A 12,276-nucleotide genomic window follows, 5' to 3' on the forward strand; every position below is an offset into this window, starting at 1 on the left:
GTATTTTTACTAGAGACGAGATTTCACCATGTTGGCCAGGATGGTCTTGAACTCCTGACCTCAGGTGATCCACCTGCCTCAGCCTCCCAAAGTGCTGGGATGACAGGTGTGAGCCACCGCACCTGACCACTTTTTTTTTTTTGAGACAGGGTCTTGCTTTATCACCGAGGCTGCAGTGCAGTGGTGCCGTCCTGGCTCACTGTAACCTCCGCCTCCCAGGTTCAAACTATTCTCCTGCCTCAGCCTCCGAAGAAGCTGGGATTACAGGTGCCCACCACCATGCCAGGCTAATTTTTGTATTTTTAATAGAGATGGGGGTTTCACCATGTTGGCCAGGATGGTCTCCATCTCGTGACCTCAAATGATCCACCCGCCTCGGCCTCCCAGAGTGCTGAGATGACAGGCGTGAGCCACTGCACCTGGCCACTAACGTATCTTTAATAAGATCCGTCATCTGAGGCCGGGAGCCACCTCCCCTGTCTGGGCACAGGGAGGAGACACAAGCAGGAGCCCCTGGATACCAGCATTCACCCCTCCAGGGCTGAATTTACTCTGTCAGGAAGTTGCCCAATCCTGCTTGAATAGCTATAGCCTGAATTCTAATTATAGCAAACAGAAACACTGGCAGAAAAAAAAAAAATGAGAACGGGGAACATGACAAGTTTCAAAGAAAGAATCTTTCAAGGAAAGTCTGCCGCGGGTTACGAACCTGCTGACCCCGGGATCCCAGCCCGTGGGAGAGAAAGGGGGTCTCTGACGGCCCCCTCCCCACTGCCAGATCCCCATTGGGTCTGACTTTCCGGGGTGGGGCCCCGGCTGGAGCTTATAAAACAGCTCAATCTGGGAGGACAACGTTCGGTTTCTCTTCGGGGAAGCTGCTTCTAGCACACACAGGGAAATATCAGAAACATCCTAGAGACTACACCTTTCGTGCTGTTTCCTCCACACAGGACTTGGATCTGCATTTAAGGTACGGCAAGCACGGGAGGCGGTGGATGGTGGGTTCCTAAATCCGTCCTGGCAGACACGGGGCATTCACTGGCACCGAACCGGTTTCCGCTGAGACCTGCCGTCCGTGGGTACCACACGGCACGTTCAACGGCCCGGTACCAAAGAGGGATGCTTGCGATCTCATTCATCGTTGGTATGTGGCTCGCGTGCTGGAAGCCGTCATGTCATCTCAGACGCCTTGGGTTGAGAAAGGTGATAGCGTTAGAAGTAATGTTACTGTGTTTTCCGGTTTTTCGGCGTGCTTGCTAGAAAAATGTAAACACCCACACGTGCCTAGGGTTCTCTGTTTATTAGAAAGCCCGGATTCTAATAAACAGAGTTCTCTGTTTATTTAGAAAGCTAGTGAAAGAGCTCACGCCCAGGGTGGGCTGACTGCCAGCCGGGTAGCCGTTTTTGGGGCTGGGACCCCAGTCTTTTCATGCCGTTCTCAGTGGTTTTCAAAGGCTGGTGGGACTCAGAATGTCCCAGATGGCTGGTGAAACCTCAGGTCCCTCCTCGCAGCTTTATTCACAGTGGCCAAGAGGTGGTGTGAGCCCTCATACCCATCTATAGATGAATGAAGAAATATAATGTGGTCCATCCACACAGTGGAATATTACGCAGCCATGAAAAAGGAACAAGCAGCTTTATTCACGGTAGCCAAGAGGTAGAGAGAACTCTCATACCCCTCTATAGATGAATGGAAAAATATAATGTGGTCCATCCACACAGTGGAATATTACGCAGCCATGAAAAGGAACAAGCAGCTTTATTCATGGTAGCCAAGAGGTGGAGACAGCCCTCATACCCCCATCTATAGATGAATGGAGAAATATAATGTGGTCCATCCACACAGTGGAATATTATGCAGCCATGAAAAGGAACAAGCAGCTTCATTCAGTGGCCAAGAGGTGCTGTGAGCCCTCATACCCCTCTATAGATGAATGGAGAAATATAATGTGGTCCATCCACACAGTGGAATATTATGCAGCCATGAAAAGGAATAAGCAGCTTCATTCACAGTAGCCAAGAGGTGCTGTGAGCCCTCATACCCCTCTATAGATGAATGGAGAAATATAATGTGGTCCATCCACACAGTGGAATATTACACAGCCATGAAAAGGAACAGGGCTTTGCCACAGGTGGCAATGTGGGTGAACACTGAGGACTTCATGCTTCCTGAGAGAAGCCAGATACAAAAAGATACATAGTGTCCGTACGATTGCATTTATTCCCCATGTCCAGATACAGGTAAATCCACAGAGACAGAAAGTGGATGAGTGGTTGCCAGGGGCTGGGTGGGGGAAGCACGGGTCTTTAATGGACCTGGGGTCTCCTTTTGGAGTGACGACAATGTTCTAGAAGATAGAAGTGGTGGTGTGTTTTTTTTGTTTTTTGAGACGGAGTCTCGCTCTGTCACCCAGGCTGGAGTGCAGTGGCGCGATCTCGGCTCACTGCAAGCTCCGCCTCCCGGGTTCAAGCCATTCTCCTGCCTCAGCCTCCTGAGTAGCTGGGACTACAGGCGCCCACAACCGCGCCCGGCTAATTTTTGTATGTTTAGTAGCAATTTTGTATGTTTAGTAGAGTAGTAGAGATTCTGTATGTTTAGTATGTTTCGTATGTTGGTCAGGCTGGTCTCGAACTCCTGACCTCGGGCAGTCCACCCCCGCCTCCGCCTCCCAAAGTGCTGGGATGACAGGCGTGAGCCACCGCGCCTGGCCAGTGAAAATATTGATCAATAAACGTTAAGAGCACAGATGTCCCAACGTTCTCCGGTGTCTTCCTGGACCACGGCCCCTACAGGCGAGTGTGACTGTGCGTGGTGTGCCCAGCACACTTTGGACCGTGTGGCCACTATGGGCACTCACCCCCTGGTCTCTTGGCTGAGCGGAACACAGACTCTGTCCGAATGGAGACTCTAGATACCGCCTGTTGCCTTGCAAGGCCTACTGATGCTAAAGCCATTTGGTTCTTTAAAAGATGGTAGGCTGGGCGCGGTGGCTCACACCTGTCATCCCAGCACTTTGGGAGGCAAAGAACGGAGGTTTGCCTAAGGTCAGGAGTTTGAGACCAGCCTGGCCAACACGGTGAAACCCCTTCTCTACTAAAAATACAAAAATTAGCTGAGTGTGGTGGTGTGTGCCTCTAATCCCAGCTACTCAGGAGGCTGAGGCAGGAGAATTGCTTGAACCGGGGAGGTGGAGGTTGCAGTGAGCCAAGATCGCGCCACTGCACTCCAGCCTGGGCGACAGAGTGAGATTCCGTCTCAAAAAAAAAAAGAAAAGAATGGCCGGGTGCGGTGGCTCACGCCTGTAATCCCAGCACTTTGGGAGGCCGAGGCGGGCGGATCACGAGGTCAGGAGATCGAGACCATCCTGGCTAACACGGTGAAACCCCGTCTCTACTAAAAAATACAAAAAACTAGCCGGGCGAGGTGGCGGCGCCTGTGGTCCCAGCTACTCTGGAGACTGAGGCAGGAGAATGGCGTGAACCTGGGAGGCGGAGCTTGCAGTGAGCTGAGATCCGGCCACTGCACTCCAGCCTGGGCGACAGAGCGAGACTCCGTCTCAAAAAAAAAAAAAAAAAAAAAAAAAAAAAAGAAAAGAAAAGAAAGAAAAAAGAAAGAAAAATAAAGAGAAAAGAAAGCTATCACCCCAAAGTACGGTGTAGGAGAACCAGCCTGTCTGGGACATCGGAAACAGTTCCAGCCCAGGAGGCTGAGGCCCTGCACCCCTTTGTTACCGTAACTGCAGCCACTTAAGAATTTCTGTCTGCGTTGACTCATAATTCTAATTAAACTTCCTTCCACTGCTTTGTCATCTGAGTTTCCCGCTGTGCCCCAGGGGATGAGTTTTACTGGTTTGTGGATACAGCCGGAGCCAAGAACGGACTATCCGTTTTTTGTTTTTGTTTTTTTTTTGAAACAGAGTCTCGCTCTGTCATCCAGGCTGGAGGGCAGTGGCACCATCTCAGCTCACTGCGAGCTCCGCCTCCCGGGTTCAAGCGATTCTCCTGCCTCAGCCTCCTGAGTAGCTGGGATTACAGGTGCCTGCAACCACATCTGGCTAATTTTCTTTTTCTTTTCTTTTCTTTTTTTTTTTTGAGATGGAGTCTCACTCTGTCATCCAGGCTGGAGTGCAGTGGCGCAATCTCGGCTCACTGCAAGCTCCGCCTCCCGGGTTCAACCGATTCTCCTGCCTCAGCCTCCGGAGTAGCTGGGATTACAGGCATGTGAAAAATTATTTTTTTAATTGCCAAAATTGTATATATTTGTGGTGTCTAACCCTGTTTTGAAAGATGTATGCCTTGTGGAATGGCTAAATCAAGATAATTAACATATCTGTGACCTCATCTGCTTTCTTTTTTTATTTTTATTTTTTTGAGGTGGAGTCTCGCTCTGTCGCCCCGGCTGGAGTGCAGTGGTGCGATCTCGGTTCACTGCAACCTCCACCTCCCGGGTTCAACCGATTCTCCTGCCTCAGCCTCCCGAGTAGCTGGGATGACAGGTGAGTGTCCCCACGCCCGGCTAATTTTTGTATTTTTAGTAGAGACGGGGTTTCACCATGTTGACCAGGCTGGTCTCGAACTCCTGACCTCAGGTGATCCACCTGCCTCAGCCTCCCAAAGTGCCGGGATGACAGGCGTGAGCCACTGCACCCAGCCGGTAGAGGTTCTTTAAAAATGGAAAGGCTGACACACACACAGATGCGTACACACACAGAAATGCACATACATGCACACGTACACACTCATGCAAACACCTTTGTACACATACATTCACACATGCATGCACATAAATATGCACTTTTAGGCACATGGAGGCACGCACACAGGCAGACTCATGCGTGTATATCGGTGTATGCACATGTGTGTATGCATGGAACGCACGCACAGATACATATGCATGAAAACACACAAACACAGCCGGGCATAGTGGCTCACACCTGTAACCCAGCACTTTGGGAGGCCAAGGCAGGTGGATCACCTGAGGTCAGGAGTTCGAGACCAGCCTGGCCCACATGGCGAAACCCTGTCTCTACTAAAAATACAAAATTAGCCGGGCATGGTGGTGCCTGCTTTTGTAATCCCAACTACTTGGGAGGCTGAGGTAGGAGAATCGCTTGAATCAAGGAGGCAGAGGTTGCGGTGAGCCGAGATCGCGTCACTGCGCTCCAGCCTGGGCAACAAGAGCAAAACTCCGTCTCAAAAAAAAAAAAACAAAACAAAAACAAAAATTAACTGGGCGTGGTGGCAGGTGCTTGTCATCCCAGCTACTCAGGAGGCTGAGGCAGGAGAATCACTTGAACCCGGGAGGCGGAGGTTGCAACGAGCCGAGATCTTGCCACTGCACTCCAGCCTGGGTGACAGAGCGAGACTCTGTCACACACAGAAAAGAAAACACACAGACACGTATGTGTGCACCCAGATACACGCGGGCACACAAATGTACACAGATGGGCAGGCACACAGCGACGTATGCTTATAGACACGTGTGCACAGGCATGCACGCGGTCATGTGCAAACGTGCAAACAGACATGGCCAGTCCCCGCTGCCTGACTCTCCGTTCTCCTCCAGCAGGCACCTCCGTCCTTCCCGATGACCCTCCTTTGGCTGACGCTGCTCCTGGTCGCCACGCCCTGTCTCCTGCAAACCAAGGAGGGTAAGAGCTGGAGAAAAAAATCGACCGTGGAGGGTGGGGGGGACAAACGCACAATGTCACCTGCTGTTCTTCGGGGAGACTTTCCATGTTGAGCTCATGGCAGAGTCTCGTGCGGCGGGTCAGGAATGACTCAGAGACCGCCTTGTACCCGTCGCCAAGTTCCCTGTAACGCAGCGTCTGGCACAACGGCAATACGATGTCACAGGCAGGCACCTGATGGTGACACAGACGCCATGTGAGGTCTTAGGATGAAAGTCGCACGCTGGGATCCGGAGTGCCAGTTTACCAAGTTTCAGTTTCCTGCACGGTTTATGATATGTTTTTTTTTCTTTCTTTTTTCTTTTTTGTTTTGTTTTGAGACAGAGTCTCACTCTGTCATCCAGGCTGGAGTGCAGTGGTGCGATCTCAGTTCACTGCAACCTCCACCTCCCGGGTTCAAGCAATTCTCCTGCCTCGGCCTCTCGAGTCGCTGGGATGACAGGTGCCCGCCACCACGCCCGGCTAATTTCTGTATTCTTTTTTTTTTTTTTTTTTTTTTTGAGACGGAGTCTCACGCTGTTGCCCAGGCTGGAGTGCAGTGGCGCGATCTCGGCTCACTGCAAGCTCCGCCTCCTGGGTTCACTCCATTCTCCTGCCTCAGCCTCCTGAGTAGCTAGGACTACAGGCGCCCGCCACCGCACCCGGCTAATTTTTTGTATTTTTAGTAGAGACGGGGTTTCACTGTGGTCTCGATCTCCTGACCTCGTGATCCGCCCGCCTCGGCCTCCCAAAGTGCTGGGATTACAGGCTTGAGCCACCGCGCCCGGCCTTCTGTATTCTTTTTATAGAGACGGGATTTCGCCATGTTGGTCAGGCTGGTCTCGAACTCCTGACCACAAGTGATCCGCCTGCCTCGACCTCCCAAAGTACTGGGATTACAGGTGCCCGCCACCACGCCCGGCTAATTTCTCTATTTTTTTTTTTTATAGAGACAGGATTTTGCCATGTTGGTCAGGCTGGTCTCGAACTCCTGACCACAAGTGATCCACCCGCCTCGACCTCCCAAAGTACTGGGATTACAGGTGCCCGCCACCACGCCAGGCTAATTTCTCTATTTTTTTTTTATAGAGACAGGATTTCGCCATGTTGGTCAGGCTGGTCTCGAACTCCTGACCACAAGTGATCCACCCGCCTCGACCTCCCAAAGTACTGGGATTACAGGTGCCCGCCACCACGCCCGGCTAATTTCTCTATTTTTTTTTTTTATAGAGACAGGATTTCGCCATGTTGGTCAGGCTGGTCTCGAACTCCTGATCTCAGCTGATCCACGTGCCTCAGCCTCCCAAAGTGCTGGGATTACAGGTGTGAGCCACCGTGCCCGGCCTTTTTTTCATTCGTTTTTACTGTCTGCTATTGCAGCAGTTTCCTTTTAGCTTGAATTTCTTTTCATTTTAATTTGCTTTTCATTCTTTAACTTTTTTTTTTTGACACAGAGTTTCACTCTTGTTGCCCAGGCTGGATTGCAATACCGTGACCGTGGCTCACTGCAACCTCCACCTCCCGGGTTGCATTGATTCTCCTGGCTCAGCCTCCCAAGTACCTGGGAATACAGGCGCCCGCCACCACGCCCGGCTAATTTTTCTGTTTTTAGTAGAGACGGGGTTTCACCATGTTGACCAGGCTGATCTCGAACTCCTGACCTCAGGTGATCCACCCGCCTCGGCCTCCCAAAGTGCTGGGATTGCCAGCGTGAGCCACCGTGCCCAAGTGTGTAATCCCAGCACTTCAGGAGGCCAAGGCAGATGGATGATCATGAGGTCAGGAGATCGTGACCAGCCTGGCTAACATGGTAAAACCCCGTCTCTACTAAAAATACAAAAATTAGCTGGGCGTGGTGGCACACGCCTGTAATCCCAGCTACTCGGGCGGCTGAGGCAGGAGAATCGCTTGAACCCAGGAGGTGGAAGTTGCAGTGAGCCAAGATCACGCCACTGCACTCCAGCCTGGGCGACAGAGCACTTTGGGAGGCCGAGGGGGGCAGATCACGAAGTCAGGAGATCAAGACCAGCCTGGCCAACATGGTGAAACCCTGTCTCTACTGAAAATACAAAAAAATTAGCTGGGCATGGTGACAGGTGCCTGTAGTCCCAGCCACTCTGGAGACTCAGGGAGGAGAATCTCTTGAACCCGGGAGACGGAGCTTGCAGTGAGCCGAGATCGCGCCACTGCACTCCAGCCTGGCGACAGAGCGAGACTCCGTCTCAAAAAAAAAAAAAAAAAAAAGTCTGAGCATGGTGGCGTGCACCTCTCGTCCCAACTACTTGGGAAGAAGATCTCTTGAACCCAGGAGGTGGAGGTTGCGGTGAGCTGAGATCGTGCCATTGCATTTCAGCCTGGGAGACAGAGCGAGACTCTATCTCTAAATAAATAAATAAGTAAATAAATAAATAAATTAGTAAATAAATAATAGTCTTATAAGAATTTTTTTCTCAGTGAGTTTGTCTGAAGGAATAAATTATGCTTCAAAGTTAGGGGAAAATAATGTCAGAAGTCTAAATGTTCTTCTGTTTTGGTCTTGCTTATCAGACCAAGGTTGTTGACCTTGATAACCACTGAAGATCCTTACAGTTTACAGAGTCATTTCCTCAAGTTTTCTAAGTGGCCGATCAGAGATAAACCCCTGGAGAAATATCTGATGTATGTTTCTCGCCTCGGGTGACCAGCAAAATGTGATAGAATATTGCCTTTTACCGGCCGGGCGTGGTGGCTCATGCCTGTCATCCCAGCACTTTGGGAGGCTGAGGCGGGTGGATCACTTGAGGTCAGGAGTTCAAAACCAGCCTGGCCAACACGGTAAAACCCCGTCTCTACTAAAAATACAAAAAATTAGCCGGGCGTGGTGGCGGGCACCTATTATCCCAGCTACTCGGGAGGCTGAGGCAGGAGAATGGCGTGAACCCAGGAGACGGACCTTGCAGTGAGCCGAGATCGCACCACTGCACTCCAGACTGGGCGACAGAGCGAGACTCCGTCTCCAAAAAAAAAAAAAAAGATTTGTGTGTATCTCTTCTAACTCCAACCTGTCACCGTTTTAGATCCAAAGGCACCAATCAGGAATCTAAGGATGAAAGAAAAGGCTCAGCAGTTGATGTGGGACCTGAACAGAAACGTGACCGACGTGGAGTGTATCAAAGGCACCGACTATTCTATGCCGGTAAATCCTATTCTCTACGGTTGACAAACGAGACGTTTCCGTCTCCCGCAGGAATCTGAGAACCAGCACTGCTCCCGTCCCTGTTGTCATAAGTACCTGGGTTCTGCCCCGAAGCCAGCTGTGGGATTTGAAGTGAGTTTGGAGGGTCTGGTTCCCCATCCGCGGGATATCCAAGGTGGCACACACTGGACAGGGTGGACGTGAAAATGAAACGAGGCTAACCTATGACTGGTGGAAAACCAAACCGCACGCTGGGTGCGGTGGCTCACGCCCGTCATCCCAGCACTTTGGGAGGTCGAGGCGGGCGGATCACCTGAGGTCAGGGGTTCGAGAACAGTCTGACCAACATGGTGAAACCCCGTCTCTACTAAAAAATAGGAAAATTAGCTGGGCGTGGTGGCTCATGCCCGTAATTCCCAGCTACTCGGGAGCCTGAGGCGGGAGGATCGTTTGAATCTAGGAAGCGGAGGTTGCAGTGAGCCGAGATCGCGCCACTGCACTCCAGCCTGGGCGAGAGAGACAGAGTGTGTCTCAAAGAGAGAGAGAGAGGACCAGGCACCGTGGTTCACACCTGTAATCCCAGCACTTTGGGAAGCTGAGGCGGGTGGATCACCAGAGGTCAGGAGTTCGAAACCAGCCTGGCCAACATGGCAAAACCATGTCTCCACTAAAAATACGAAAATTAACTGGGCGTGGTGGCTCACGCCTGTCATCCCAGCACTTTGGGAAGCCGAGGCGGATGGATCACCTGAGGCCAGGAGTTCGAGACCAGCCTGGCCAATGTGGCGAAAGCCCGTCTCTACTAAAAATATAAAAATTAGCCGGGTGTGGTGGTGGGTGCCTGTAATCCCAGCTACTCGGGAGGCTGAGGCAGGAGAATCGCTTGAACCCGGGAGGCGGAGGTTGCAGTGAGCCGAGATTGTGCCATTGCACTCCAGTCTGGAGGACAAGAGCGAGACTTTGTCTTGAAAAATAAAAATAAAAATCAGCCAGACGTGGTGGCAGATGCCTGTCATCCCAGCTATTCAGGAGGCTGAGGCAGGAGAATCGCTTCAACCTGGGAGGCGGAGGTTGCAGTGAGCTGAGATCGCGCCACTGCACTCCAGCCTGGGCGACAAGAGCAAACATCCGTCTCAAACAAAACAAACCAAAACAAAAAACAAAAGTGTGTGCTCAGGAAACATGGTTCTCATCCCGAAATCCTTCCAAATCCCCCAGCTTGTCATCACCTGCGTTCTCAGGGTTGGAGAACAGGGCCAGACCTCACGGGGCGGCCCAGGTGAGAATGTGAGCGATTTCCAAGTCAGTGTCTTGTGGTGAAGGAACACGTTTCCTTGAGAACCCATTTCGTCCCCTCCAAGTGCTATGTCTGTTCAATACAATTCAAATCACAGGCCTTTATGCGTCTGCTCGGGCCACCATTGCAAAGTCCCACAGCCCAGGACGCCTAAACAACAGACATTGATTCTCCCACAGTCCTGGAGGCTGGAGGTCTGAGATCCAGGTGTGGGCAGGGCTGGTTCCTCCTGAGGCCTCCCTCCTGGGCTTGGAGACGCCGTCTTCTCCCTGTGTCCTCACGGGGTCGTCCCTCTGTGTGTGTCTGTGTCCTCATCTCCTCTTCTTATAACGACACCAGTCCTATTGGATCAGGGCCCACCCTAATGACCTCATTTTACCCGAATCGCCTCTTTAAAGACTCCAGCTCCAAATACGGTCACAATTGAACATTAGGGCTTCCATATGTGATTTTGGAGAGTAGAGATTAAACAGTTTAGAACCCCAAGGCAATTTTACCATATACCGTGGCCAACTGACTCTCAAGTTTATCTAGAACCACAAATGTTGGGGGGGAAAAAAAAAAAAACTAAGGAAATTTTGTCCGGGCGCAGTGGCTCACGTCTGTCATCCCAGCACTTTGGGAGGCCGAGGCGGGCGGATCACCTGAGGTCAGAAGTTCGAGACCAGCCTGGCTAACGTGGTGAAACCCTGTTGTCTACCCAAAAATATACTTTAAAAATTAGCCGGGCGTGGTGGCGGGCACCTGTAATCCCAGGTACTTGGGAGGTTGAAGCAGGAGAATGGCTTGGACCCGGGAGGGAGAGGCTGCGGTGGGCCGAGATCGCGCCACTGCACTCCAGCCTGGGCGACAAGAGCGAAATTCGACCTCAGAAAACATCCGAACATCCTTAGCATCAAATTCAGCATGGTCTCCCCGCAGCCATCACATTCCCGTGTCTCTCTCAGGCAATGAACAACAGCTATTGCCAGTTCGGAGCCATTTCCTTATGTGAAGTGACCAACTACACCGTCCGAGTGGCCAGTCCCCCGTTCTCCACGTGGATCCTCTTCCCTGAGAACAGTGAGAAAAATGTTCATTGTGTGTCTGTTCTTTCCGTCTGTTCCCTCCCTCTCTCCCTCCCTGTGTCTGCCTTATCTGTCTTCCTTCCTTCCTTCTCTTTCTTTCTTTCCCTCCCTGCCTCACTCCCTTCTTTCCTTCTCTTCTTCTCTCCTTCCTTCCTTCCTTCTTTCCTTCCTTCCTTCCTTCCCTCTCTTTCTTTCCCTCCCTGCCTCACTCCCTTCTTTCTTTCTCTTCTTCTCTCCTTCCTTCCTTTTTTCTTTCCTTCCTTCTTCCTTCCTTCCTTCTCTTTCTCTCTTTCCCTCCCTGCCTCACTCCCTTCTTTCCTTCTCTTCTTCTCTCCTTCCTTCCTTTCTTTTTTCTTTCCTTCCTTCTTCCTTCCTTTCCTTTCCTTCTTCCTTCCTTCCTTCTCTTTCTCTTTCTTTCCCTCCCTGCCTCACTCCCTTCTTTCCTTCTCTTCTTCTCTCCTTCCTTCCTTTTCTTTTTTCCTTCCTTCCTTCCCTCTCTTTCTTTCCCTCCCTGCCTCACTCCCTTCCTTCTCTTCTTCTCTTCCTTCCTTCCTTTCTTTTTTCTTTCCTTCCTTCTTCCTTCCTTTCCTTTGCTTCTTCCTTCCTTCCTTCCCTCTCTTTCTTTCCCTCTCTGCCTCACTCCCTTCTTTCTTTCTCTTCTTCTCTCCTTCCTTCCTTCCTTTTCTCTTTTTTCTTTCCTTCTTCCTTCCGTTCCTTCCTTTCCTTCTTCCTTCCTTTTCTTTCTTTCCCTCCCTGCCTCACTCCCTTCTTTCCTTCTCTTCTCTCCTTCCTTCCTTCCTTTTCTTTTCTTTCCTTCCTTCCGTTCCTTCCTTTCTTTCCTTTCCTTCTTTCCTTCCTTCCTTCTCTCTCTTTCCCTCCTGCCTCACTCCCTTCTTTCCTTCTCTTCTTCTCTCCTTCCTTCCTTTCTTTTTTCTTTCCTTCCTTCTTCCTTCCTTTCCTTTGCTTCTTCCTTCCTTCCTTCCCTCTCTTTCTTTCCCTCCCTCACTCCCTTCTTTCCTTCTCTTCTCTCCTTCCTTCCTTCCTTTCTTTTCTTTTCTTTCCTTCCTC

The 12,276-nt window shown here is 51.0% G+C and overlaps 1 protein-coding gene across 3 annotated transcripts in view; it reads left to right on the top strand.

Annotated features, from left to right (window-relative positions):
- The first annotated feature begins 565 nt into the window (after positions 1-565).
- IL3RA (interleukin 3 receptor subunit alpha) overlaps positions 566-12,276 on the top strand; it is a 40,722-nt gene continuing 29,011 nt past the window's right edge. For 2 of the 3 annotated variants that reach the window (XM_077989793.1, XM_077989795.1), the window contains exons 1-4: positions 566-970; positions 5,567-5,651; positions 8,726-8,844; positions 11,089-11,203. In XM_077989793.1, the coding sequence (XP_077845919.1) occupies positions 5,588-5,651; positions 8,726-8,844; positions 11,089-11,203 (298 nt within the window). In that variant the 5' untranslated portion in view covers positions 566-970; positions 5,567-5,587. The remainder of the gene's footprint in view (positions 971-5,566; positions 5,652-8,725; positions 8,845-11,088; positions 11,204-12,276) is intronic. The other variant, XM_077989794.1, reaches the window with a different exon arrangement.

The sequence above is a fragment of the Macaca mulatta genome, chromosome Y (genome assembly GCF_049350105.2).
Source record: "Macaca mulatta isolate MMU2019108-1 chromosome Y, T2T-MMU8v2.0, whole genome shotgun sequence".
In the NCBI taxonomy this organism is placed as follows: Eukaryota; Metazoa; Chordata; class Mammalia; order Primates; family Cercopithecidae; genus Macaca; species Macaca mulatta.